This window comes from Engraulis encrasicolus, chromosome 1 (assembly GCF_034702125.1).
Source record: "Engraulis encrasicolus isolate BLACKSEA-1 chromosome 1, IST_EnEncr_1.0, whole genome shotgun sequence".
Taxonomy (NCBI): Eukaryota; Metazoa; Chordata; class Actinopteri; order Clupeiformes; family Engraulidae; genus Engraulis; species Engraulis encrasicolus.
The window spans coordinates 6601823-6629633 of NC_085857.1; the positions used below are offsets into that span (position 1 = coordinate 6601823).

Below are 27811 nucleotides of genomic sequence, written 5' to 3' on the forward strand. Positions count from 1 at the left end.
TGAGACAGCTGGGTCAGGGTCAAGGCTAAGAGAATCTTCAAGGAATTTCATTTACATGTGTGTGTGTGTGTGTGCGTGCGTGCGTGCGTGCGTGTGTGTGTGTGTGCTTGCGTGCGTGCGTGCGTGCGTTCGTGTGTGTGTGTGTGTGTGTGTGTTGCCACATCACAGAAGCACAATATATCTTGCGACATGTTACTGTCATTGTTTACAGTAACAAAATCAAACACTGAAAACAAAAAAAGGTCTTTAACTACAAACTCTGTTTACCTGATGAACTAGCTACACGCGTTATTTGTTTAAGTGTTTGAATTTCACTGACATTGTCTTTTATGTATCATTTCTTATCTTGTTTTGTTGTGTCATACATTGAAACCTTCTGTGATCAAATACTGGATTGTATTTGATGTACATACGTTAAAATGAAAACAGTGTTGCGCTCCAAAAAGAAATATGCGTGAATGACCTAAAAAAAATGATTCGGCATGAGAAAGTATTTTTTCCCAGAACTGATAACCTAAATACTGGCAATGTAAACAGATCAAAGAGGCTTACGGTGTCACGCTAAATTGGGGCGAAACGAAAGTGTGATGCACATGTTTCCCATCACTGTCTCAAGTCAACAGCCAACGACTATAGCTTGTTCCATCCAGGTGAGTCCTGAATTACACTGTTAGGTAATCATCTGATCCTTTGATCCACGTCTTCACATGGAGTTGCGTGGGCCTGTGGTAGGTACAAGATACGTGCTGTGGATGTACTAACTAGAAGCTTCTGTGAGTTCAAGGCAGGGATTAGCGGAGAGAGGGGTATAAAATACGAGGACCGACAGACAGCAGAACATCGAGAGACTGCAGGAAGAAAGCAAGGAGTTCCTCAACTCAACTTTGTTTTGCATCTCTGCGCTTGCACCTCCGCAAGGTAAGCAAAATGGCAATTTAGACTTCAAAGACAATAGCATGTAGACGTAATTGACTTCAATGGGAACTTGAATTTGCTATGGGGACATCATGTGATAGCAATTTGATAGTGCGATAGTGGTAATGCATGTAGCCTAAATAATGATGTTAACAGGTGCTGTGAAAAGTACTCAGAGAAGGGTTCCCTTTGAGGATGAACTGCAGAGAGTTATCAACAGAGATAGCGATAATGTTGACAAAATAATGTTGTAGACAGGTGCCGTTTAAGACTCAGGGGGAGTCAGAGAAAAAAACAATAGTTTTATTTGGAGGATGAAGGGATGTGCTATTGCAGAGAGTTATCAACATAGAAGCTTGGCTCACATTAGGCTGCATACAGTACCAGAACATGTGCTCAGTAGCCTATGCACTTGCCATTATTGAACACTGTGGCTACAGAGAAACAAGTGAGAACAGCGGCAGGCTACTGTGCTCTATAGTTGATCTCTGGATACAAGGTTTCATGTATAGTATAGATGTAAACAAAACAAACCTCAAATATTTACTTAAATGAGACAGAGGTAGTTGACATCAGAGGGAGTTACACTGAAATCAGAATGTATCATCATCATTGTGGGTTTAGAGCAAACATTTTACAACAGAGAGCTCTCACATCTTTGGTTTTATAATGTCTGTTAGCTTAGGCTGCAAGTGTTTGGTCCATTGAGTCAACTGCAAACAATGGCAATGGAAGGAAAAATTGCACGGATTAAAGGGGCAGGCCTGACAGTTTCAGGCAAGGAAATTGTGACAATACTGTTCACAAAGACACAGCTGTCATGTTATGTAATGGATGAGAATACATGAGATTTGTGAAGTGTTAATTTTGGTGGCTGTTCTAGGTCATCGTTAAAACTGTTTGTGTGACAGGATTGCGTAAGGACCGGTTACTTAATTGATCTTAATCTGTCGGGATTAACGCTTCTCGATTGGTTCGGGTGAGCCAAGTGAACAATCTAAAAAGAAGGAGAGGTCAGGGATTACGGATTAGGGAGTCAAACTGGGCCTACTCAAGCGGTTGCATAACTTCATTGGCTGGTGTCATGGGTCGTCGCCTAAGAACCAATTCTACTTCTGATCTTATTCTATTTCTACGCGTAGGCATGTAGCCAGTATTTAATAAAGAGTGCCTCAAATAGTATTTTTTATCTTTTCATGGAAGTTTGGATGCCCAAGTTCTTTTTGATGAGCACCCTTTTTTACTAATTGGATAAAGGACCCAGTGAAGCATTCACTTTTGTCTTTTTGTTATATTCTATTTCTGTTCTGTTCCAGATGTATTTCTTTTACTTAGTACACTGCCCAGAATTTTGACGATCTTTCCTTTTGTGTGAAAATTATTTGAACATGTTGTGACTATTGTTTTGTTTTTTTTCTCGCTTTCATTCGCTCAGAAAACCAAAAGCAATGGACGCACCAGCAGCCGCCGGCTCCAGGGGACCCCCCAAGTTCAAGCAGAGGGCGGCCCGCGTCTTCAAGAGCAAGGCCCCCAAGCCTGGACAGAAGGGGTGAGTTAGGAGGACACACACACTTCTAAAACCATGTCAAAGATAGATACAGAGATAGATACTGTATGTCTAAGTTAGATACGTACCTCTGAAATAGATACAAGGCCCCCAAGCCTGGACAGAAGGGGTGAGTTAGGACACACACACTTCTAAAACCATGTCAAAGATAGATACAGAGATCGAGAGTTAGATACGTACCTCTGAAATAGATACCTCTGAATAAATGGAAAACATGTATCCAGGGAGGCCTTATTCTGTAGGGTCAACAATTTGCATAAATGATAAACATTACATAGCATTAAATTACATTACATTGCATTACATTACATTGCATTTGGCAGACGCTTTTTAACCAAAGCGACTTACAAATGAGGACATAATCATAGCCAACATCACTAGCAGATACAAAGTGCACAGGAAATATACAGAACAACAAGTGCAGATGCAAAGAAGGGTTAGGTTTTTTTGTACAGTAGAATACACACACACACACACACACACACACACACACACACACACACACACACACACACACACACACACACACACACACACACACACTGTTTGTTACAGCCCAGGGTGTTTTTGAGTATTCTGTGTAAGTCACAAATTTATTTTGTTTCCTCCATCAGATTCGGTGATGATATCCCCGGGATGGAGGGACTTGGAACAGGTACGTGTTAAACCCATGTTCCCATGTTAAACAAACATGTTCCAGAACTGTCAAACACATGTCAATATATTACGCTGGTAGAGTCAATCCTTACACTGTCTCTTCTTTCCTCTTCTCTCCCCGTCTTGTAGACTTCACGGTGGTCTGCCCATGGGAGGCCTTTGGAGACATGGAGCTGAGCGACCTGGCTAAATACGGAATTGTGTAGTGACCCGCCCCCAGCCTGCCCTCCCTTCCTTTCTTCACCTGCTGCCCTGCCCGACCTGATCTGACCCCTCCCCTTGGAGTGTTCACCCTGCTGGCGCCATGACAACATCCCTTTGGAAAACACCCGATGTGGAATCATAGGTGACGAGGAGAAGATAAACCAGCTACAATACCAGCTAAAGCATCATAACTGGACTGTTTGCACTACCTTGAGGGTTACCTCAAAATGTTTTGCACTATCACGGGAATAGTGGATCCCCACCCCATCCCCCTCGTTTCTCTTACCCCTGCCTCTTGTCTCTACCCTTCCCAGCCATGAAAATTCAGATGTTTTATTTATATACAGAGTTTTATTTTTTTGACATCCGGATACAATCTCAGCATTTGTGGAATTCCTCTAGAATACCCAAATAAATGCAGTATTTTCCCAACATGCTGTCAAGCTTTCTTCATTTCTTTTTTACTTTCGCAAATATTTTAAAACCCTATGAAGAACTCCAGTTGCTGTCTTTTACCCTGCTCTATCCAGTGTATAGTCACATAAAACAGCAAATAAGAAACTGGCCAAGCTCAGACCAAAACATTGATTTCAGCCTATCCGGTGATTCCTTGAAAACATTAACAAAAGTAATTACAATTGAGAAAGTGCAAATGCAAGGCATTACAGTTGATCTGCACAGGATTATCATCTAAATAGAAGATCTACGGTGGTGGAACCCTGCAAACAGAGGACATCCCCAACACTACATCTATAGGATATTTACAACAATTTGGTCTGCTGCCATAACATTCTCTAGTGCAGGGTTCCCAACCTTTATGGCTCCGAGAGCTACCAAGGGCTACTGAGGGCTACCTGAGGGATACTTGTTTATTCAAATGATGTCTTGACATTATTCTCAAGTCACACTATGATTGAATGATAATTTGCCTATAGGTTATAAAGATATTTTATCATATTGAGATAAGAAAAACATTAACTGTGACTAAAGTGTTGTAGTCATCACTATTTATTAACATCCTTGGTGGGCACCTCAGAAGCGCCTGGAGGGCTACCTGGCCCCCGCGGCACCACATTGGTGACGCCTGCTCTAGTGCAACATCCACATGATGTTTGAAAAGAGCCATTCATAGGACTTCAAAAGAACATTCTGCTCTTTAAGAACATTCTCCTGAACGTGACTGTTAACTCGGGTTCACAGGGTTGCTATGAAGAACCTCAAAATGGTCATTATGGCCATTTCTGCCCGCTGGTAACAAGAAGTAAACAGGCCACACTCTTGCTTGACTTAGACCCCCTGAGCACCTGTCTTACACTGGCCTAGGCCTGTTGAATGGTGTACATGGTTAAGGCACTATGAGAGCGTATCTATGTTCCGGTCTTTTCCTAAAAAAGGGTCCTATGTTCTCCGCATTGTATCTGACAAGGGGATAAGGCCCAGGATGCTTGCGCGTGCATATTTCTTGCATGAACGGTTGCCGTGCGTATTTCATGTCAAGTTTGCGCACAGTGGCAGCCTAACACTAAACCTAACCTTAAAAATAACCCATGCCCGCCATGCGGCAGCAGTCCACTTGGAAGCAGCGGGGACCATAGGACCCGGGGAACATAGGACCCGGGGAACATAGGGATGACCCCGGCACTGCACCTAACTGTTGATTTCCAAATTCCTTAGAAGGTCTCTACAAAATGGTTAGGCAATATCCCCAAAATGAGGGTAGTAACTTCAAGAGCCAAAAAAATATGATTTCGCTACCACCCCATGACTGCTACCAGGCTTTTCTGGTAGGTGGGGGATATACCTTTCCAAAAAACATTGCTAGTCTTCCTGCCCCCAGATGATAGCGATGACCGCCCTGACTCAAGGGCTATAATGGCCAGCTGACTCTGCAGCAAACTCAAAAGAAACACAAGAGACTCACTCAAGCCACTTGTATTCATGGGTAAGCAGTTAGGGTGTCAGACTTGTAGCCCAAAGGTTGCCGGTTCAACTCCTGACCCGCTAGGCTGGTGGTGGGGGAAGTAATTAAGCAGTGCTCTCTCCCATCCTCCTCCATGGGTGCATCCCAATATGTGTCCTTGCCTCCTCCACTTGTGCTTGTCTCCTCGTCCCGCCTCCTGGCCCCTCCTCCGTGGAGAAAACGATAAAGTTTCCCAGCTGTCAGCCTCGCCACAACAACTTTTGAGGGACCGTTTTTCATTCACCATCCCAATTGCAAATGATAAAAAGACTTTACAATTGAGCTTTTACAAGATATTGAAATATAATGCTGTTGTCAGTGATGTCATCATGACGAGAAGCAAGTGGAGGAGGCAAGTGGAGGAGGCAAGGTCACATATTGGGATGCACCCCATGACTGAGGTACCCTGAGCATGGTACTGTCCCGCCGCACTGCTCCCTTGGGGCGCCATTGGGAGCTGCCCCCTGGGTGAGGCATAAATACAATTCCGTTGTGTGCAGTGAACACTTGTGTGCTGTGGAGTGCTGTGTCACAATGACAATGGGAGTTTGAGTTGAAGTTTCCCATGTGGGCTTTCTTTCGCTTTCACTTCGCTTTCACATTCAGACAACAGCATAAGCCATCTGTCCAGTAGATTTCCCACAGCACGACCACGTGGATTACCTTAAAGCGATGGTTCGGAGTAGAATCACCCTAATGCCATTTGAACCGTGACACCCATCCACCTTTACACCCGAAGTGTTTTCTGCCGCAGACTTACATCAACAGAGTTGCCGTGTTATTCGATGTTTATTCCGGTTAGCTTGACTCAAGCGCATATGGATACTGGGCACCGTCTCCAAACTTTCCCCACAAAAATAACATGTCATTACACCAAACTTCTGCAGTAGCACAAATATGGTCTGTACTCACGAAACGAAGCATTTGGAAGTTTGGAAATAGTCCAGGAGTTTAGTATTATCAACACAAGCTGAATAGCTTCTCTGCTGCTAAAGCTGTGCCAACGTTACTTCCGTCATATGAGACAAGCCCGTAAAAGTCTTCAACAAACTTCCAGACGAGAGTGTTAAAAAAGTTTTCACTGAATTGTGATTAAGGCTTATATTTTCAAGGAAATACTTAAAAGATATTTCAAATCTTACCTACTATCAATTAGACAATGATTTTCGTTATCAATACTGATGCTGAATTCACTTTTCATTGTGCATATTATGAGCTTCGTTGAGGACTCTTACATGCTTGTCTTAGATGACGGAAGTAACGTTGGCGCAGCTTTAGCAGCAGAGAAGTTATTCGGCTTGTGTTGATAATAATAAACTCCTGGACTATTTCCAAACTTCCAAATGCTTCGTTTCGTGAGTACAGACCATATTTGTGCTACTGCAGAAGTTTGGTGTCATGACATGTTATTTTTGTGGGGAAAGTTTGGAGACGGTGCCCAGTATCCATATGCGCTTGAGTCAAGCTAACCGGAATAAACATCGAATAACACGGCAACTCTGTTGATGTAAGCCTGCGGCAGAAAACACTTCGGGTGTAAAGGTGGATGGGTGTCACGGTTCAAATGGCATTAGGGTGATTCTACTCCGAACCATCGCTTTAAATAGCATTTCACAAATCTCATAATGATGTGAGGTTTCATCTTGAGATTGGATTGGATCACTAGGCCAGGCTCTGCTCTCGCTGCTATCAGGCCATACAAACGCTAGCCTATAGAACTATGCAAAGCTCTGTAATGATGATCAATTAAAGCAACACTATCATATACTGATAAGTATATATATATTTTTTGCATCGTCATTTGTATCTACCGTATTCTGTTCCAATAAACACTCGACGCCGCATAACACATTCATTTGTAATGTAAGTGTTGAGTGTTTCTCATCTGGTCTCTGATGTAAAGTTTTGGGAAGCTTACAGTATGATTAGCCCATACAGTATACCAGGTTGGATGAAGAATTGCCTTTAAATGTCTTATTCAAGCTAAAAACAACCGGCAACCCACTTCTGAAAGCTTGCACAGTGTCATTACAGACCAGGGAGGGTGACGAGGTGACTTTCAGAAGTGACATTCAGCCTGTTGCAAATTGGCCCACTGAAACAATATTTCATTATTGCAAAGTTGAAACGAGGTAAACATTCACATCCTCCACAAACAGTGGAGGCAGTCATGGGTGAGCTGTTAGGGCGTCAGACTTGCATCCCAGAGGTTGCCGGTTCGACTCCCGACCCGCCAGGTTGGTGGGGGGAGTAATCAACCAGTGCTCTCCCCCATCCTCCTCCATGACTGAGGTACCCTGAGCATGGTACCGTCCCACCGCACTGCTCCCCATGGGGCGCCACTGAGGGCTGCCCCCTTGCACGGGTGAGGTATAAATGCAATTTCGTTGTGTTCAGTGTGCAGTGTTCACTTGTGTGCTGTGGAGTGCTGTGTCACAATGACAATGGGAGTTGGAGTTACCCAATCGGCTTTCACTTTCGCTTTCAAACCAACTGACTGATATATGGCGTGTGAGAGTTGCTTGCTAAAAATGTGTATTGGTATAGCAAGCAATTAGCGATTGTGTCATCTCTAAGAGATTGTCTTTTTCCATGAAGTCAGAATCATCAAGCTAAATGTCACAGTGGCTTGCAGGTAAATACCAAGTGGTCAATTGGATGAGGCCCTCACACAGTTGTCCCTCGAATCTTAATCTGCTTAGTGGCAACTTAAGGTTAAGAGGCAACAACAACGACGCACAGACATCATCGTGCACACTGGCCTGGCCTGATCTCAACTGGCTGTTATGTAAGACTTCACATATGTCAAGTCATGCTCAGTATTATTTATCACTTCATTTTACTGGTATTGAACCATCACTGTTACTTGCCCTGTCTTGTACTTTGATGTCAGTCTGTAAATGTCAGTCCTGTGTATGTCCTTTCATGGTATATAGAGAAAACATCATTTCAATTTCCTTGTATGACCTGTGCATATGAAGAAACTGACAATAAAAGCTCACTTGACTTGACTTCACACATGTCATGGGCATGATTGGGCAGATTTCTGTCGAGGGGATTGACCCCTGTTAAGTCATCAATACAGTCGAAGCACTTCATTCAAATGTGATAAATAAACTTACCATCATTGAACATTCAAAGAGATACTTCATCTTGATCTGAATGACAAATGAGTGAATATGTTGCCTAGATGTAGGCCCGCCCGCTGTTTGTAAATTGGCAATATTTTTATCAGTTAAAATCAGTGCCCCATAAAAGCCAGGACTGGGTGATATTTGAATTATGCCAGGAGACCTAAATTCCTATAAGTCTATGAAATATATATGATTTTTCATCTGATAGGAAGAAACAAAGGAAGGGACATTGAATCCGGCATTGTACCCAATTCCAGAATCAGCACGTTAAGTTAAAAACTGATTGAATGGCCTTTGTGCTGCACGCCACAGTTTAGGAATCAAACCCAGTTTTGTTACAGTTTACAAAAGCGAATCTACATTCAAATGTAGGCCTACTGAAGTCCTAAGTCACAAAGAAACATAATGTGAACTCATGAACATAATGGAGATTGATTACATCGTTATAAAGTAACATAAGCAAGTATAAAAGACAAACTGCATTTACATAATAAAGAAGTCACTTGCCAAGTATCCTTAACAGACCATGGACATGATTGCCTTTAAACACGTCATAGGCCCACACCTGTCTGATACCTGTCTGGCATCACCACCTTACAGTAAGCATGTTTCTGATGTATGCGACACAAAACAGCTTATGCTTGTCGTCAAGCTTACTCTTACTCTCGTCCCTTAAAATACACTGCCCCTGACGCCAATGCATGGCAGGATTGGCCATATGGCATACAGGGCATTTGCCCGGTGGACTGTTGAGGATTTTGGCCTGAGTCCCTATCCTCAAAGCTATCAGTCCTCGTGCCGCTACAGCAGGCCTGTCTGAAACAGACATGTAAATAAAGAATTTTGGGTGTTGCGGTTAACATAGCTCTTATTAGATGACTTAAAAGTGTTGTCACAGGCTTTCATTGTCTGTCAATGCCTGGTGAACTACTCTACTCTACTCTACTCTACTCTACTCTACACTACTCTACACTACTCTACTACTATACTGTGCTCTACTCTACTCTACTCTACTCTACTCTACTCTACTCTACTCTACTCTACTCTACACTACTCTACTCTACCCTACTCTACTCTACTACTATACTGTGCTCTACTCTACTCTACTCTACTCTACTCTACTCTACTCTACTCTACTCTACTACTATACTCTACTCTACTGTACTCTACTCCTCTACTCTACTCTACTCTACTACTCTACTCTACTCTACTACTGTACTGACTCTACCCTACTCTACTCTACTACTATACTGTGCTCTACTCTACTCTACTCTACTCTACTCTACTCTACTCTACTCTACTCTACTACTATACTCTACTACTATACTGTACTCTACTGTACTCTACTACTCTACTCTACTCTACTCTACTACTATACTCTACTCTACTCTACTACTCTACTGTACTCTACTCTCCTGAACTGTCCTGAGCTGGAAATGCCTGGCCCGTTTTTTTACTCCCACTCCCTGTGTTCTGTTTCTGATGAAGAGCCGGAGTGAAGGATCATGGGAAGACAACAAGAAGGGCGACCCCGTGAGAAAGAAATAGCGATGACGCCGGCCAGAGGATTAGCAAGTGCAGGTATAAAAGAGACGGGCGAGGTGGCAGGAAACAGACGGCTATCGAGAGACTGCAAAAAGAAAGCGAGGAGTTCTTCAGCTCACCTTTGTTTTGCATCTCTGCACTTGCTTCTGTCAGGAGCAAGACTTCCCGCCTCTTCTATCTTCGCCGAAGAATCCAGGTAAGATTTTTGGCATTAACTTGCATTTATACTTTAGAGAGAGAGAGAGAGAGAAAGAGACCTAGAGTAACTCTGGAAATGCTTTCCAAACCTGGTACGTTCCAATAAGTTGCATCATCAGTAAGGCTTAAATCGTTTCTTCCAAGTAGTCTTTGTTGTCAGTATGTTTTGAATATCTTCTGGCAAGTGCCCAGCTTTGTAAGTGCATAGAGCAACTCTGCAGCTGGTTAGGCTTTTAGCCAAGAGAGAAGTCCATTAGAAATGCATTATATGTACCAATGACTACTTATTTCACACAATGCATTGCTGGCTCAGCCTAGGATGTTAACCCATTTTAGCCTGGAGCGACATATACGCTGCATTCAGGCTCTTGAGATTTGAGGTTTTTTTAATGAACAATGTGGGTATGTTCTAATGCAAAATGAGTGTCCCAGCTTTTAAATGCAACCTATTTAATGTTTTTAATGTGCTTCGGAGGCTGAGATATTTCAGTTTTAAGAGGCAGAGACTATCTTTTCCCAAAAAGGTCTTGGGCTAAACTTGGTTAAAAAAGAAATGTCTGTTGTGCCTCTGAGTGACTGAGCTCCTCTGTCTGGCTTATTCGCTCAGAAAACCAAAAGCAATGGACGCACCAGCAGCTGCCGGCTCCAGGGGACCCCCCAAGTTCAAGCAGAGGGCGGCCCGCGTCTTCAAGAGCAAGGCCCCCAAGCCTGGACAGAAGGGGTGAGGAAAAGAGATTTTTAACAATTGCTTTCTGCAATGACTTTTGATAAAACCATCTGGTTGGCAATCTAATCTTAATGCTATGTGATGATCCACAGATTTGGCGACGACATCCCAGGAATGGAGGGACTTGGAACAGGTGAGAAAGAATCAAAGCGCTTGATGTTTATCAATTAATCACCTGATGTTTGATATTACTCACTTGATATTTAGTATCATCTGAGCTCTAAGGATGGCTACAGATGGAAAGGAGAGGCAGCTTAGTTTGCTGTGTGCACAGAATAAAGTCTTGAAAACTAAGCTGCACTGTGCTCCAGCCTCTCCTTTCCAGTGATGTCTGTCCAACTGTGACTCTTACAGTCTCAGGAGGACAAAGCATGCAGGTATTTTGTTTTTACCATTACATCTTAAACTAAATCTCTCTCTCTCTCTCTCTCTCAGACTTCACGGTTGTCTGCCCATGGGAGGCCTTTGGAGACATGGAGCTGAGCGACCTGGCTAAATACGGAATTGTGTAGTGACCCGCCCCCTTTCTGACCGCCCCCGGCTCTCCGACCTCCACTCTCCCATCCACACACGATGCACACACATCCTCTTGGCCTACCTCACCTAGAGTGGAACTTTCCTGCTAACCGCTAACCCCATCGAGGCTGAGCTGTCGACAGTCACACAGAATGCGGCTATCTACACAGACAGAGCTGGAACCACCAACCAAGAAACCGTGGAAGACAGAAGTCCTCCTTAACGTTTCTGTCTAATTGACTGATTTTTGAATTGATGGCAAACGTGACCGATGCGTCGATCTTGCGGACCAGGACCCCCTTCCTGCCTGCACCCTTTTCAGAATGACCATTAGCACTAGTCAATCTTCAATGCACTGCATCGGATGGACACTAGTTCCTGGTGCAATTGGTTATCAAAAGGGTTTGACAAAAGCTGCTAATTTTCCCCCCAATATGTTTGCCTTGTCCAATCTTCTCCCTCTACCTGTTCATAGTGTAAATACATTTTTTTTGAATCCCTGATGCATGTTGAGTTTGAATGTTACCTGCTCAATACTGGGTGTTCCAAAGGAGTATCATAGTAGACGGCTGGTGTGACGAATGCAGAGTGTTTGAAATAAAGTCAGACTATTTTCCCATAATAACTGGAGTTGTGTCGATTTTGTGTGAAACGATTAAGCAGTCAGCCGTTACTGCACATCATTGGAAGGTCCAATGGGTAACTTTTCCCAGCTGTTGATTATTATCAAAATGTGCTGATTCCCATACATGGGTTGGTCTGTTTTGATTCTTCCAGGACACAGCCAGGAATCCCAAAATGCTAAGTGGCTAGGTGGTTAACATTGGAAGTTCCATTGGACCAGTGTTGTGGTTGGTTAGAACCTGTTTTCTAGTCTGCTGGATGTTGTAGCGGTTTCTGTGGTTTCTTTACTCCTACCAACTCCATTCTGGGATCACATATCTTAATGAGAGTACATCAGAATCGATTCCTATGCTTTGTAAATGAAGTTATATTGTATCACACCAATCACACAACGTGAGGACGACCTTTGAGTGATGGCAGCTTCCAAACAATCAGAGGCTGCCTCCGTTCGTGAAACCCCGCCTTGTCAGCAATGGCTAACACTATGCAACACAATATAACGTTATTTAGGGAGCATGCCAAAGCATTACCAGCGAGATTTTAGTATTACAGTATTTTCTTCTAAACGGTGTCACCGACTGTACAGCGTGCAAACCGTCAGCTGACAAGACAACAGCTTCTTGTCATACACTGGCTCCAATGGGACTTCCAATGATAAACACCTAGCCGCCTAGCATTTTGGAATCCCTGGCTGCGCACGCACTCAAAAGTTTACAAATATTCAGAATGTATGTATAGCATAGAATGTTCACACATATAGAGTTCTTCAGTAACGCGGAAGCATGTAGTAGATTGTAGTCTTTAATGTTAGCATTTAAGGACTTCCTGGTTCGTATCGGCTTCCGGCCTCCATTGGGAATGAATAGGGGCCAGTTTCAAATAAGCTCAGAGTGCAAGCACGCGCTTAGCGAACCCCCGCAAACTGTCGAGGGTGTTAAAAATAGGCTGTAGGTATGACATGGTTGATCATTTTGTGTCAAACTTCGACATAAATACGATGTTGCGTCCATATGCTAAACCCGGAAACTTTTGGCGACTACAGAAGCGGCGCCTGTATCTAACATCATGTACGTGCGGAGGGTTGTACCCATGGCAACCAAAGGAAAGTATGTAGTTCGGAAGTTTTAATGATCAGAAAGGGGTTAGCAATATTGAATTATAATCGTCATGATTTAACATGAGAATACACCAACATGATGATACGATCCGTTCCACTAATGAGAAAGGGATGCGGGGACACGCTAATGTTCGTTGTTGGCGTGCAACTTATATTTTTGCCAAACCTGAATCTCTATGGCGTGTTGCAATGTAAAAAAATCGCCATAGAACCGGAAGTCCAAACGCCGCATACAAGTTGACGTCAACGCTGAAGAACTCTATTCATGTGAATGGACAACGCGCGTCACTGGTGTGGATCACGTGATCCAGACGCTCAGCCGAGCTGCACTAGCACTAGCTAGTTCACATGCCAGGGGTATTCAATTGAAAGTCACTGAGGGCCATTTTTTCAAATTCCTTCCAGTAAAGGGGCCGGACATAGAATCTGCAAAACCGCTAGCAGCACAGTGTCCATTATGGTGCGAAACAAGCTGATAGCTTTCCAGACAGGACAGATATTCGCTTCTCTATTTCTTAGTATCCTTATCATGGTCTATTTATGTGGACTGTTTTAGATAAGATTTCACTCTCATGTGAATGCATAGGAGTGATATCCCCAAACTAAAAGAATAAGAATAAGAATAATAATTTGCACACTTTGGTCTTTAGGCCTAAATAGCCTATAGCATATTCACAATTCGACCCAAAACATCAACTGCATCTTCTGAAGGTGTGAAGCTGACGAAGGCCCCTTAAGTGTTACCTACTAGTAGGTTTTCTTCTTATTATTATTCAACGTCTTTTTCTCGTCTATGCCCATAGAAGCGTAAAATGATGAGAATCGGCAGCGGCACACATATTCAGGACAGTCTCAGCATTACCCACAGCAATTTATAGGTCCCCAACCCTCTAGTGCTACCAGCAGGTCAAAGTTGCAGGTACATTGATGCTTGTAACTTTTGAACCGCTAGTTTTCCGGCAGGATAGTTTTCCCGCCATTTTGAAGTTTGTGAAATTCAAAACAAATATGAGCTTCATATGGGGTCTCAAGGAATATATCTTTTGTCGTTTGGCCGTGACAGCCAATCAAAATTGTCATAAAAGTGACAAAACAGGAATAGAGGTCATACCTCAGCAACCGTTTGTCAGATTCTGCTTGGATTTTTTGCACACACACTTCCCATGACTTCCTACAAAAAAATCCAGATCTCAAACTCTCTAGCGCCATCAATAGGTCAGAATTGTAGCTACATTTTTGCCTGTAGCTTTTTAACCATATGCTCGATTGTAAACATAATTACTATCACTAGAATCCTTGGGCCAAGCCGAATCCAAAACACTATATGACGTCATGTCAATCGGAAGAGAAAGTCCGCCATTTAGAATTTTTGTAAAATTCAATTAAAAATGCTTATTTTCTTACAAATGTTGTCAGATTTGGTACAGATGATCTCTGCAAAGACACCCTAGAGGAATTTATTACATCTTGTCAAACGCATCTGAAAAGTCGCATAACAGGAATTAAGCTCATATCTAGGCAGCCCTTTAACGGATTGAAACTAAACTTGGTTCACGTTATCACCCTCCCCTCCAAAAAATGCACACCAACTTTGGCGAGATTTTACCCAAAGGGGGCGCTGCAGTTCCTTCTGTTGCAGAGGCGACTTAGGCAAGATTACTGCTTGGCCCCGAATAGAGAATGGCTGCTTGCATCTTTTTTTATATAATCATTTGCGATTGCAGAGTTGGTTAGTAATGCCCTGTCAGTTTAATATAATGTTACTCTGTAGATGGAGACTGGTCATCTGTCTGAGCTGTGCGGGAACACCTCCGTCACAGTGATGCCGTTGACCCGGGATGGTAGTGAGGTTTAGGGGGGAGAGTGTAACGGAGGCCAACTAGCAGAGTATGGCATGGATCGATAGTGGTACATACCTCCTCAAATGCAGCACCTCTGAAGAGAGCCCATGAATGTTAGTTATTAACCCTATCCAGACTGGGGGGGGGGGGGGAGGGAGAGAGAGAGTGCCCGCAGCAACTTTGATGTTGTATAATTCCTGAACGACTTAAGCTATGACTACGAAACTTTGTGACTTTTCCTAACATTTAGTTGGCTACAGTCAGGTACCGAAAGATTAGGTTTATCATTTTTGCCGTTGCCATGGCAACGGTTTTCTGACAGGTATGCCTGACCAAAAATCACTTAACCATATCTATGACGCCATATATTTTCATATTTTTTTGTTATTTCCATTAGCATCAGACAACTTTGTGAGCATTTAAGTGGTTTGAAGCATAAAATCATTAAAATTTAAGTGCATTACCTAAATTTGTTGGAAAATCCATTATGGCGAGATTTTGGGCATAATATGATAATGATGTCATAATGACGTCATAATACCAGATAATTACACAAAAATGATGTCATTCATAGATGTCCATATGTAGATCATCTCCCCCAAGTTTCGTAGTCATACTGTATTCCATTCATGAGTTATGACGGTGGGGTCAAAAGAGCCCCCCCCCAGGCCCAGGAATGCCAAAAAAGCCCAGTCTGAATAGGGTTAATAATAATTAAGATTAATATAATTAACAAGGTTAATATTCACCAGTGTGCGTCGGTGATAACGGATAACAAGATAATTAAACTGTGTGTATTTACAAACACACCTCAGTTAAGTGAGAGAGCTCACCATGCACTGCCACTGACTGAAGTTTGAAGGGGGCGTGGAGTCAGAGCATACTTCTCGCACCGAAGGACGAATGTATCCAAATGAAATATAATAAAAGAACAGCCTGAGGTTATTTGTGGTATAAAGCAAGGGAAGTATAGAGACAAAATCAGTGTTGCCAAATTAGCGACTTTTTGACGGCCCTGGCGACAAAAAACCTCATCTAGCGCCTTTAGCGACTTTTTGGTGCATCTGGCGACTTTTTAAAACGCGCATTTTCAGTGACAAATTCATTGTTTTTCCACATAATTCTGACTCTGCGCCGCCGTCAGAAGAGCTTTCCATGGTTAAGCAGGGCCGTAGATTAGCTCTGATCTCCAAAAAGTAGCTAGCACCGCCCATTTCTACTGTGAACGAAGGCATGTGGGCACGTTTTCTGTAGATCAGCGCGCTGTGTGTGACGCTGTGACGTCATACGTAACGTCATGACGTCATCTAGCGACTTTTCAGCGAGCCCATAGCGACTTGGCTGATTTTCTTTTGGCAACACTGGATAAAATTCAAGCAAGGGGATGTATTTCGTGGATTAAGGAACAAGCTGCAGTAAAGCCATGTGTTACAGCAGGGTTTCCCAAACTGTGGTGCATGCACCCTTGGGTGTGCGTGGCCTGTTACAAGGGGGTGCGCGAGGAAAAAAGTTTGGGAATCACTGTATTACTGTATATGGCATCTAAACTGAGGGTCTGAAATATTAAAAGCAAATAATAGGACATAATAAAACACAACATAAGAATTGGAAGATAAAAGGTGTCCCCCACACTCACATTGTCTATTCGCACCATGTTGATAATTTCCATAGGCTTTAGTCATTATTAAGAGCTAAAGGAGTTGTGTCCCACCACTGTACCATTTTAGTGCACGTGAAACACAATTCAATAATCACTGTTTGGAAAATGCAGATCTACCTGTCACATGAAGCACTGGCGGGAAGTGCAGAGAGAAACATTTTCACAGCAGAAGTGGAGGTGCTTTCGACAGGAGGACAGTGTTTCAAAATAAGTGAAAGTAGGAGCAGGGTTGCCAGATGAGGCTGATGATTTCCAGCCCAAAAAATGCTCAAAATCCCGCCCAATTCTATTTATTCCTATGGCAAAAATTGGACAGGTTTTTCTGCTAAATGCCATTTTCACCCGCACACAGCCATCCTAAGCAGCCCAATTGGGCGGGAAACAGCCCAATCTGGCAACACTGAGAGGAGACACACATGGACGTTAACACTGTCATACTCCATTACAATTCAAAGCAAACTGTATACGGTGTGGCCAATATTATTCGCAATTTCATGTTTCTTCCCCTCGTACGCATGGTCTGAGGTGTTCATAGATTAGGACACATTTCTACGTTCAAGTACATGTTTATAAATCCCACACATTGCTCAGGAATCGCACACACGCTTATGCTTATCCCCAGGCCAGACTCGTCATGACATGTGTGTATGGGTGTGTGTGTACTCAGGGCTGGACAATTCAATAATCGATGCGGAAAATGCCATAATCGAGGAGGCATATTTTTTCAAATTTCAGTTACTTCCATAGGTATTTCCAGAGCAAATGAACTTTAAATTAACTTCAAAGCATTGAAAACTGCAGGACTGATTCACAAAAACAGCCAACAGGACAACAGGAAGTTATTTTATTTTCCATCATTTTGATCTTACTTTACTGTACAGCACATTGAATTGCATTTATGTATGAAATACGCTTTACAAATAAAATTGCCTTGCCTTGCATTGCCAATAAAATATTGTTTAGTATCTGACTGCTTGTATTGCCATAGGACTGATGGAAAAATTTGCCTTGCTTTAAGTAGAAATGTAATGCATTGCAATGCATCTTAGAATCGGACTGAATCAATTCAAATCGAATCTCTACCTCCCGAATCGTAATTGAATCGAATCGTAAGGGCAGTGCCAATGCACACCACCATGGTTTACCATGGTTGATTTTCATAATAGGACATAACAAAATTTGAAGTGGCCCTCAAATGAAATCGGTTCCCCACCCCTGTAAAGCTACAGCACATATACAGTAAGCAGGAACGGTATATAAAAGACAAACTGCATTTACATAATAAACAAGTCACTTGCCAAGTATCCTTAATAGACCATAGACATGAGTGCCTTCAGACACGTCATACGCCCACACATGTCTGATATAGCTGTCTGCAGTGTTGCCAGATTGGGCCCAATTGCGCTGCTTAGGATGGCTGCCTGCGGGTAAAAATGGCACTTAGCAGAAAAACCCGCCTGGAAGCACTAAATCCCACCCAATTCTATTGATTTCTATGGCCAATAATTGGGCGGAATTTAGTGCTTCCAGGCGGGTTTTGAGCGTTTCATGTGGAAAAAATAAAAAGTAAAATATCAGTGTTGCCTCAGGACCCTTCTTTACTCCTTTGAAGTTGTGATGCCCTTTTCCCTTGAAGAGCACCTGCAATACATTTGATTGAGACCCAAGGCAGCGCTCTCCTATCTCTCTTTCTCCGGGTTTTGCATTGCTTGGGCTGGAAATCATCAGCCTCCTCTGGCAACCCGCACAACCACGTTACAGTGTGCATGTTGCTCATACATGCAAAACAAAACAGCTTATGCTTGTCCTCAGGGGCGGATCCAGCCATTTTGGGGCCCTAGGCGAAATATTAACATGGGGCCCTCAAAAGTCATTCTTTAAACACGTCACCAATTGGCATGGAAGGAGTGAGGGTGCTATTTTAGCATTTTGTCTTATATATCTTCTAGCATACTTTTATTGATGTGTTTATCGCGACTGGTGTGACAGTTTGGGCACCTATGGAGGACAGATTTGGTCGGGGCCCTAGGCAATTACCTAGGTTTGCCTAATGTACAGCTCTGCTTGTCCTCAAGCTTACTCTTAAAATACACAGCTCCTGACCCCTCTGTTCTGTTTCTGATGCAGAGCTGGAGTGGAGGATCATGGGAAGACAACAAGAAGGGCGACCCCGTGAGAAAGAAATAGCGATGTCGCCGGCCAGGGGATTAGCAAGTACAGGTATATAAGAGACGGGCGAGGTGGCAGGAAACAGACGGCTATCGAGAGACTGCAAAAAGAAAGCGAGGAGTTCTTCAGCTCACCTTTGTTTTGCATCTCTGCACTTGCTTCTGTCAGGAGCAAGACTTCCCGCCTCTTCTATCTTCGCCAGAGAATCCAGGTAAGACTTTTGGAGTTAACTTGCATTTATACTTTAGAGAGAGAGAGAGAGAGAGAAAGAGACCTAGAGTAACTCTGGAAATGCTTTCCAAACCTGGTACGTTCCAATAAGTTGCATCATCAGTAAGGCTTAAATCGCTTCTTCCAAGTAGTCTTTGTTGTCAGTATGTTTTGAATATCTTCTGGCAAGTGCCCAGCTTCGTAAGTGCATAGAGCTAGACTGATAAACCAGTCTAAATGTGAGACTAGAGTAATTTAGTCTGACCCCGATGAACGATACCTCCGAAGATTGTTGATGAGAACAACCTGTTGTTTTTTCAAACCGTGCCGGCGCTCTGACCAATCGGCGATCTTTGCCGTTGATGTGCTTTCCCAACGGAGAGATTCGTCATCACTCCCTCAAAACCCTGCCCGCTTTGATTCAAAAGAAATCTCTGCGTTGTGATTGGGTTTGCCAGACTCAGGGCACAGTGTTCAAAACGTTCTCAGATCCGAGGCCAGACCCACTCGCAGCTGAAAAATGTTGGCGTCCCAGCGGCTGGCGGTGGTTTACCAGGCTAGCATAGAGCAACTCTGCAGCTGGTTAGGCTTTTAGCCAAGAGAGAAGTCCATTAGAAATGCATTATATCTACCAATGACTACTTATTTCACACAGTGCATTGCTGGATCAGCCTAGGATGTTAACCCATTTTAGCCTGGAGCGAAATATATGCTGCATTCAGGCTCTTGAGATTTGAGTTTTTTTTTATTAACAATGTGGGTATGTTCTAATGCAAAATGAGGGTCCTAGCTTTTAAATGCAACTTATTTCATGTTTGTCATGTGCTTCGGAGGCTGAAATATTTCAGTTTTAAGAGGCAGAGACTATCTTTTCTCAAAAAGGTCTTGGGCTAAACTGGGTTGAAAAAAGAAATGTCTGTTGTGACACTGAGTGACTGAGCTCCTCTGTCTGGCTTATTCCCAGAAAACCAAAAGCAATGGATGCACCAGCAGCCGCCGGCTCCAGGGGACCCCCCAAGTTCAAGCAGAGGGCGGCCCGCGTCTTCAAGAGCAAGGCCCCCAAGCCTGGACAGAAGGGGTGAGAAAAAGAGATTTGTTACAACTGCTTTCTGCAATGACTTTTGATAAAACCATCTGGTTGGCAATCTAATCTAAATGCTGTGTAATGATCCACAGATTTGGCGACGACATCCCCGGAATGGAGGGACTTGGAACAGGTGAGATACGTAGAATCAGAACATTTGATATTTATCATCTAGTCCAGGTATCACCAACGTTGTGCCCGCGGGCGCCAGGTAGCCCTCCAGGAGCTTCTGAGGTGCCCACTAAGGATGTTAATAAACAGTGACGACTACCAGATTTTAGTCACAGTTAATGCTTTTCTTGATTTAAATATGAGATTATTATTCTTTACAACCTATAAACAAATTATCATTCAATAACAGTGTGATTTGAGAATGATGCCAATATATCAGTAGAGGATTTTGAACAAAAGTAGCCCTCGGGTAGCCCTTGGTAGCCCTCAGACCTAGAAAGGTTGGTGACCCCTGATCTAGTCTGTAAGGATGGCTACAGATACACTCTTACAGTCTCAGGAGGGAAAAACACGCAGCTATCTTGTTTTTACTATTACATGTTAAACTTAAATCTCTCTCTCTCTCTCTCTCTCTCTCTCTCTCTCTCTCTCTCTCTCAGACTTCACGGTGGTCTGCCCATGGGAGGCCTTTGGAGACATGGAGCTGAGCGACCTGGCTAAATACGGAATTGTGTAGTGACCCGCCCCCGGCTCTCCGACCTCCACTCTCCCATCCACACACAATGCACACACATCCTCTTGGCCTACCTCACCTAGAGTGGAACTTCCCTGCTAACCGCTAACCCCATCGAGGCTGAGCTGTCGACAGTCACACAGAATGCGGCTATCTACACAGACAGAGCTGGAACCACCAACCAAGAATCCGTGGAAGACAGAAGTCCTCCTCAACGTTTCTGTCTAATTGATTGATTTTTGAATTGATGGCAAGTTATTACACTTCACTTAGCTGACGCTTGGCTGACGTGTCGATCTTGCGGACCAGGACCCCCTTCCTGCCTGCACCCTTTTCAGCACTAGTCAATCTTCAATGCACTACATCGGATGGACACTAGTTCCTGGTGCAATTGGTTATCAAAAGGGTTTGACAAAAGCTGCTAATTTTCCCCCCAATATGTTTGCCTTGTCCAATCTTCTCCCTCTACCTGTTCATAGTGTAAATACATTTTTTTTTGAATCCCTGATGCATGTTGAGTTTGAATGCCACCTGCTCAATACTGGGTGTTCCAAAGGAGTATCATAGTAGACGGCTGGTGTGATGAGATGAATGCAGAGTGTTTGAAATAAAGTCAGACTATTTTCCCATAAAAAGTGGAGTTGTGTCGATTTTGTGTGAAACGATTAAGCAGTCAGCCCTTACTGTGCACATTATTGAAAGGTCCAAACTTTTTCCAGGTGTTGATTATTATCAAAATGTGTTGGTCCCCATACATGGGTTGGTTTGTTTTGATTCTTCCAGAATACGCACACAGCCAGGAATCCCAAAATGCTAAGTGGCTAGGTGGTTAACATTGGATGTTCCATTGGACCAGTGTTGTGGTTGGTTAGAACCTGTTTTCTGGTCGGCTGGATGTTGTAGCGGTTTATGTGGTTTCTGTACTCCTACCAACTCCATTCTGGGATAACATATCTTAATGAGAGTACATCAGAATCGATTCCTATGCTTTGTAAAAATAAGTTATATTGTATCACACCAATCACACGTGAGGACAACGTTTGAGTGATGGGAGCTTCCAAACAATCAGAGGCTGCCTCCGTTCGCGAAACCCAGCCTTCTCAGCAATGGCTAACACTTTGCAACACAATATAGCGTTATTTAGGGAGGATGCCAAAGCATTACCAGCGAGATAATAGTATTCTCATCTAAACGGTGTCACCGACTGTACAGTGTGCAAGCAAGTGGATAAAACCGTCAGCCGACAAGACAACAGGTTCTTGTCATACACTGGCTCCAATGGGACTTCCAATGACAAACACCTAGCCGCCTAGCATTTTGGAATCCCTGGCTGCGCACGCACTCAAAAGTTTACAAATATTCAGAATGTACTGTATGTATAGCATAGAATGTTCACACATATTGACATGAAAGGACAACGCGCGTCACTGGTGTGGGTCACGTGATCCAGACGCTCAGCCGAGCTGCACTAGCACTAGATATTCCATATGCCAGGGGGATTCAATTGAAAGTCACTGAGGGCCATTTTTTCTAATTCCTTCCAGTAAAGGGGCCGGACATAGAATATGCAAAACCGCGAGCAGCAGTGTCCGTTATGGTGCGAAACATGCTGATAGCTTTCCAGGCAGGACAGATATTCGCTTCTCTATTTCTTAGTATCCTTATCGTGGTCTATTTATGTGGACTGTTTTAGATAAGATTTCACTCTCATGTTAATGCATAGGAGTGATATCCCCAAACTAAAAGATGCGTCTCTCGGTCAAAATGAGTTAAAGAATAGGCTATTTTGCACACTTTGGTCTTTAGGCCTAAATAGCCTATAGCATATTCACAATTCGACCCAAAACATCAACTGCATCTTCTGAAGGTCTGAAGCTGGCGAAGGCCCCTTAAGTGTTAGTAGGTTTTCTTCTTATTATTATTCAACATGTTTTTCTCGTCTATGGCAGCCCATACAAGCGTACGCAGGAAAATGATGAGAATTGGCAGCGGGACAGTCTCAGGCAGCATTACCCACAGCAATTTATAGGTCCCTCCCAACCCTCTAGCGCAGTGATTCTCAAACTTTTTCAGACCGAGGACCACTTTGTCCCCCCAAAAATGTTCAGGGACCACCTGTCAACCAAATTGACAGTTGACGGGTGTTAATTTGACACTGCTAATTTCAATGCAGATCACTTATTTTTTACTCACATGTATTATGTGGTTATTGTGATGAAAATAAGACTTCAGCTATGCTTATCCTTGTGATAATGTTACAAATAAAGCCTACTGCTAGCTTGTCTTGGAAAATTAGAAATCCCCGTACGGACCACCTGAGCTGTGTCACGGACCACTAGTGGTCCCCGGACCACACTTTGAGAATCACTGCTCTAGCGCTACCAGCAGGTCAAAGTTGCAGGTACATTGATGCTTGTAACTTTTGAACCGCTTGGTTTCCACCAGGATAGTTTTCCCGTCATTTTGAATTTTGTGAAATTCAAAACAAATGCTACTTGCCCCACAATATTTGACCAATTTGTCTGAAAATCGGTTTCATATGGGGTCTCAAGGAATATATCTTTTGTCGTTTGGCCGTGACAGCCAATCAAAATTGTCATAAAAGGGACAAAACAGGAATAGAGGTCATACCTCAGCAACCGTTTGTCAGATTCTGCTTGGATTTTTTGCACACACACTTCCCATGACTTCCTACAAAAAAATCCAGATCACAAGCTCAAAATCTCTAGCGCCATCAACAGGTCAGAATTGTAGCTACATTTTTGCCTGTAGCTTTTTAACCATATGCTCGATTGTAAACATAATTACTATCACTAGAATCCTTGGGCCAAGCCGAATCCAAAACACTATATGACGTCATGTCAATCGGAAGAGAAAGTCCGCCATTTAGATTTTTTGTAAAATTCAATTAAAAATGCTTATTTTCTTACAAATGTTGTCAGATTTGGTACAGATGATCTCTGGATTACCCTGCAAAGACACCCTAGAGGAATTTATTACATCTAGTCAAACGCATCTGAAAAGTCGCATAACAGGAATTGAGCTCATATCTCGGCAGCCCTTTAACGCAGTGTTTCCCATCCAGGGGTACGTGTACCACTAGGGGTACGCGAGCACACTGCAGGGGGTACTTGGAAAAATGTTATTATTATAACAAATGTATGGAGCAGTCACATCAGGACAGAGAAAGCAATATAGAACATGAAAAAGGGGGTACTCATGGCACAACTAAGAGGCGTAAGGGGTACACGCAAGACAAAAAAGGTTGGGAAACACTGCTTTAAGGGATTGAAACTAAATTTGGTTCACGTGATCACCCTCCCCTTCAAAAAATGCACACCAACATTGGCGAGATTTTACCCAAAGGGGGCGCTGCAGTTCCTTCTGTTGCAGTGGCGACTTAGGCAAGAGTAGGCCTACTGCTTGGCCACGAATGGCTGCTACCTTTTTTGTTATATTATCATTTGCGATTACAGAGTTGGTTAGTAATAACCTGTCAGTTTAATATAATGTTTTGTAGATGGAGACTGGTCCTCTGTCTGAACTGTGAGGGAACACCACCGTCACAGTGATGCCGTTGACCCGTGATGGTAGTGAGGTTTACGGGGGAGGGTGTAACGGAGGCCAACTAGCAGAGTATGGCATGGATCGTTAGTGGTACATACCTCCTCAAATGCAGCACCTCTGAAGAGAGCCCATGAATGTTAGTTATTAATAATAATTAAGATTAATATAATTAACAAGGTTAATATTCACCAGTGTGCGTCGGTGATAACGGTTAACAAGATAATTAAACTGTGTGTATTTACAAGCACACCTCAGTTAAGTGAGAGAGCTCACCATGCACTGCCACTGACTGAAGTTTGAAGGGGGCGTGGAGTCAAAGCATACGTCTGGCACCGAAGGACAAATGTATTCAAATGAAATATAATAGGCAAATGAACTTGCTCTGAACTCCAGAGCAAATGAATGAAATGAAATTGAAGTACTTCAACGCATCGAAAACTGCAGGAATGATTCACAAATACAGCAAATAAAGTGTTGTTTAGTATCTGACTGCTTGTATTGCCATTGAATCGAATCGAATTGTTACCTCCCGAATCGTAATTGAATCGAATCGTAAGGGCAGTGCCAATGCACACCACTATGGTTTACCATGGTTGATTTTCATAAGGGTTGGAGGACATAACAAAATTTGAAGTGGCCCTCAAATGAAATCGGTTCCCCTCCCCTGTTATAAAGCTCCAGTACATACAGTAAGCAGGAACGGTATACAAAAGACAAACTGCATTTACGTAATAAACAAGTCACTTGCCAAGTATCCTTAACTGATCATGGACATGAGTGCCTTCAAACACGTCATACGCCCATACTGTACATGTCTGATATAGCTGTCTGGCACCACCATACATGTTGCTCATGCAATGCAACACAAAACAGCTTATGCTTGTCCTCAAGCTTACTCTCAAAATACACCGCTCCTGACCCCTATGCAGTGTTGCCAGATTGGGCAGTTTCCCGTCCAATTGGGCCGCTTAGGATGGCCGTCTACCGGTAAAAATGATACTTGGGCGGGTTTTTCTGCTCATTTTTGTCCATACAAATCAATAGAATTTGGCGGGATTTAGTGCTTCCAGGCGGGTTTTGAGCATTTTTTGGGCTGGAAATCATCAGCCTCATCTGGCAACCCTGCCCCTATGTTCTGTTTCTGATGAAGAGGCGAAGTGAAGGATCATGGGAAGACAACAAGAAGGGCGACCCCGTGAGAAAGAAATAGCGATGACGCCGACCAGAGGATTAGACAGTGCAGGTATAAAAGAGACGGGTGAGGTGGCAGGAAACAGACGGCTATCGAGAGACTGCAAAAAGAAAGCGAGGAGTTCTTCAGCTCACCTTTGTTTTGCATCTCTGCACTTGCTTTTGTCAGGAGCAAGACTTCCCGCCTCTTCTATCTTCGCAGCAGAATCCAGGTAAGACTTTTGGCGTTAACTTAAATTTATATTTTAGAGAGAGAGAGAGAGAGAGAGAGAGAGAGAGATCACTAGATCATGTCATAGAAAAGGAGTAACATTTTAGTAAATGTTAGTGCTTAACTTGGTATGTTTATCAGATAAGTAGGCTAGTGGAAAAAAGAATGCTAGGTAACATAACATAGATATAGACATAAAGAGTAACTCTGGAAATACTTTCCAAACATGGTGCATTACAATAAACTGCATCATCAGTAAGGCTTGAATCGCTTCTTCCAAATTGTCTTTGTTGTCAGTATGTTTTGAATATCTTCAGCTTCGTAAATGCATATAGTGCAACTCAGCAGCTGGTTACGATGTGCCAAGATAGAAGTCAGTAGATTATAAATGAATGATCTACCAGTACCAATGACTAATTATTTCACATAGTGCATTGCTGGCTCAGCATTGGATGTTAAAAAAAGAAATGTCTGTTGTGACTGTGAGTGACTGAGCTCCTCTGTCTGGCTTATTCCCCCAGAAACCCAAAAGCAATGGACGCACCAGCAGCCGCCGGCTCCAGGGGACCCCCCAAGTTCAAGCAGAGGGCGGCCCGCGTCTTCAAGAGCAAGGCCCCCAAGCCTGGACAGAAGGGGTGAGTTAGGAGGACACACACTTCACTTATAAAACCATGTCAACGATGAATACAGAGATAGATACTGTATGTCTGAAATAGATACAAGGCCCCCAAGCCTGGCCAGAAGCAGTGCGATAAAGAGATTCGCAACTACAGTACTCTCTACCAAGATGTTTAGTCAGAGATTCTAGGAGTATTACTTATCCAGTCTCTCTGGTTTAGTTCTGTAAGTTGTCGGAGAAAGGGCAGATTACTGCCCGGGCCTACCAGGCCCAGCCCCAGGGGCCCAGAGTCCAGGGGGCCCAGAACCTGGGGCTCTATATATTTCCATTCCCATGCCCCTTTTCTTCTGGCAGTTTTCTTATAGGCCTACACCTGGACGCAGCGCGAGTCAGCCACCACTTTTTGCTCTTTGATTGAGCTGTGTCATGCCCAATCGAAAAGCAAAAAGCGTCGGCCGAGTCACGCTTTGTCAAACTGCAATGCGAACCTTTCACTTGGAATGTGTTGACTTAACAGGGGTCAGTCCCCTCAACAGAAATCTGCCCAATCATGCCCATGACATGTGTGAAGTCTTATATAAGAGCCGTTTGAGATCAGGCCAGGCCAGGGGGCATGATGATGTCTGTGCGTCGTTGTTGCCTCTTAACCTTAAGTTGCCACTAAGCAGATTAAGACACGAGGGACAACTGTGTGAGGGCCTCATCCAATTGACCACTGGGTATTTATAGTGCGCTAAAATAACAATTTTAACAATCTTTGGGTACAAATCCCTGAATATCCAGCAATATAGGGTCTACAGTATAACATCTGTCCTAATCTTGAAATTTGGAAAACATGGAAGGTGGCCTTTCTTGCCGTCTGACCCAGGGGCCCTGTGAAGTCATATGTATTGTTCTAATTGCTTTCTGCAATGACATTTGATAAAAAACATCTGGTTAGCAATCTAATCTAAATGCTATGTGATGATCCACAGATTTGGCGACGACATCCCAGGAATGGAGGGACTTGGAACAGGTGAGAAAGAATCTAAGCACTTGATGTTTATCAATTAATCACCTGATGTTTGATATTACTCACTTGATATTTAGTATCATCTAGTCTGTAAGGATGGCTACAGATACACTCTTACAGTCTAAGGAGGGAAAAACACACATATCTTGTTTTTACCATTACATGTTAAACTAAATCTCTCTCTCTCTCTCTCTCTCTCTCTCTCTCTCTCTCTCTCTCTCTCTCTCTCTCCCCCTCTCCCTCCCTCTCTCTCTCTCTCTCTCTCTCTCTCTCTCTCTCTCTCTCTCTCTCTCTCTCTCTCTCTCTCTCTCTCTCTCTCAGACTTCACGGTGGTCTGCCCGTGGGAGGCCTTTGGAGACATGGAGCTGAGCGACCTGGCGAAATACGGAATTGTGTAG

General features: G+C 43.3%; 4 protein-coding genes across 4 annotated transcripts; all 4 read left to right on the plus strand.

Moving 5' to 3' along the window:
• Positions 1 to 855: 855 nt before the first annotated feature.
• LOC134445116 (retinal cone rhodopsin-sensitive cGMP 3',5'-cyclic phosphodiesterase subunit gamma-like) lies at positions 856 to 3697 on the plus strand. Its single transcript, XM_063194236.1, has 4 exons — positions 856 to 918; positions 2351 to 2464; positions 3097 to 3137; positions 3269 to 3697. Exons 2-4 carry the CDS (start codon positions 2364 to 2366, stop codon positions 3343 to 3345), a joined length of 219 nt encoding a protein of 72 aa, XP_063050306.1. The 5' UTR covers positions 856 to 918; positions 2351 to 2363; the 3' UTR covers positions 3346 to 3697.
• On the plus strand, positions 857 to 27811 carry LOC134445222 (retinal cone rhodopsin-sensitive cGMP 3',5'-cyclic phosphodiesterase subunit gamma-like). The gene is made up of 4 exons (XM_063194332.1): positions 857 to 918; positions 26304 to 26417; positions 27376 to 27416; positions 27735 to 27811. The coding sequence occupies exons 2-4, from the start codon at positions 26317 to 26319 to the stop codon at positions 27809 to 27811; spliced, it is 219 nt and encodes a 72-aa protein (XP_063050402.1). The 5' UTR covers positions 857 to 918; positions 26304 to 26316.
• Positions 10067 to 12026, plus strand: LOC134443014 (retinal cone rhodopsin-sensitive cGMP 3',5'-cyclic phosphodiesterase subunit gamma-like). The gene is made up of 4 exons (XM_063193184.1): positions 10067 to 10178; positions 10788 to 10901; positions 11000 to 11040; positions 11343 to 12026. Exons 2-4 carry the CDS (start codon positions 10801 to 10803, stop codon positions 11417 to 11419), a joined length of 219 nt encoding a protein of 72 aa, XP_063049254.1. The 5' UTR covers positions 10067 to 10178; positions 10788 to 10800; the 3' UTR covers positions 11420 to 12026.
• Positions 20022 to 20816, plus strand: LOC134444127 (retinal cone rhodopsin-sensitive cGMP 3',5'-cyclic phosphodiesterase subunit gamma-like). Its single transcript, XM_063193803.1, has 3 exons — positions 20022 to 20122; positions 20221 to 20261; positions 20740 to 20816. The coding sequence occupies exons 1-3, from the start codon at positions 20022 to 20024 to the stop codon at positions 20814 to 20816; spliced, it is 219 nt and encodes a 72-aa protein (XP_063049873.1).

Bases quoted from the DNA above. Each gene is read 5' to 3' on its own strand.
- LOC134444127 (XM_063193803.1), top strand. From the start codon at position 20,022: ATGGATGCACCAGCAGCCGCCGGCTCCAGGGGACCCCCCAAGTTCAAG. The intron at 20,123-20,220 runs GTGAGAAAAAGA...AATGATCCACAG, and splicing joins CCCAAGCCTGGACAGAAGGG to ATTTGGCGACGACATCCCCG. The intron at 20,262-20,739 runs GTGAGATACGTA...TCTCTCTCTCAG, and splicing joins AATGGAGGGACTTGGAACAG to ACTTCACGGTGGTCTGCCCA.
- LOC134443014 (XM_063193184.1), top strand. From the start codon at position 10,801: ATGGACGCACCAGCAGCTGCCGGCTCCAGGGGACCCCCCAAGTTCAAG. The intron at 10,902-10,999 runs GTGAGGAAAAGA...GATGATCCACAG, and splicing joins CCCAAGCCTGGACAGAAGGG to ATTTGGCGACGACATCCCAG. The intron at 11,041-11,342 runs GTGAGAAAGAAT...TCTCTCTCTCAG, and splicing joins AATGGAGGGACTTGGAACAG to ACTTCACGGTTGTCTGCCCA.
- LOC134445222 (XM_063194332.1), top strand. From the start codon at position 26,317: ATGGACGCACCAGCAGCCGCCGGCTCCAGGGGACCCCCCAAGTTCAAG. The intron at 26,418-27,375 runs GTGAGTTAGGAG...GATGATCCACAG, and splicing joins CCCAAGCCTGGACAGAAGGG to ATTTGGCGACGACATCCCAG. The intron at 27,417-27,734 runs GTGAGAAAGAAT...TCTCTCTCTCAG, and splicing joins AATGGAGGGACTTGGAACAG to ACTTCACGGTGGTCTGCCCG.
- LOC134445116 (XM_063194236.1), top strand. From the start codon at position 2,364: ATGGACGCACCAGCAGCCGCCGGCTCCAGGGGACCCCCCAAGTTCAAG. The intron at 2,465-3,096 runs GTGAGTTAGGAG...TTCCTCCATCAG, and splicing joins CCCAAGCCTGGACAGAAGGG to ATTCGGTGATGATATCCCCG. The intron at 3,138-3,268 runs GTACGTGTTAAA...CCCGTCTTGTAG, and splicing joins GATGGAGGGACTTGGAACAG to ACTTCACGGTGGTCTGCCCA.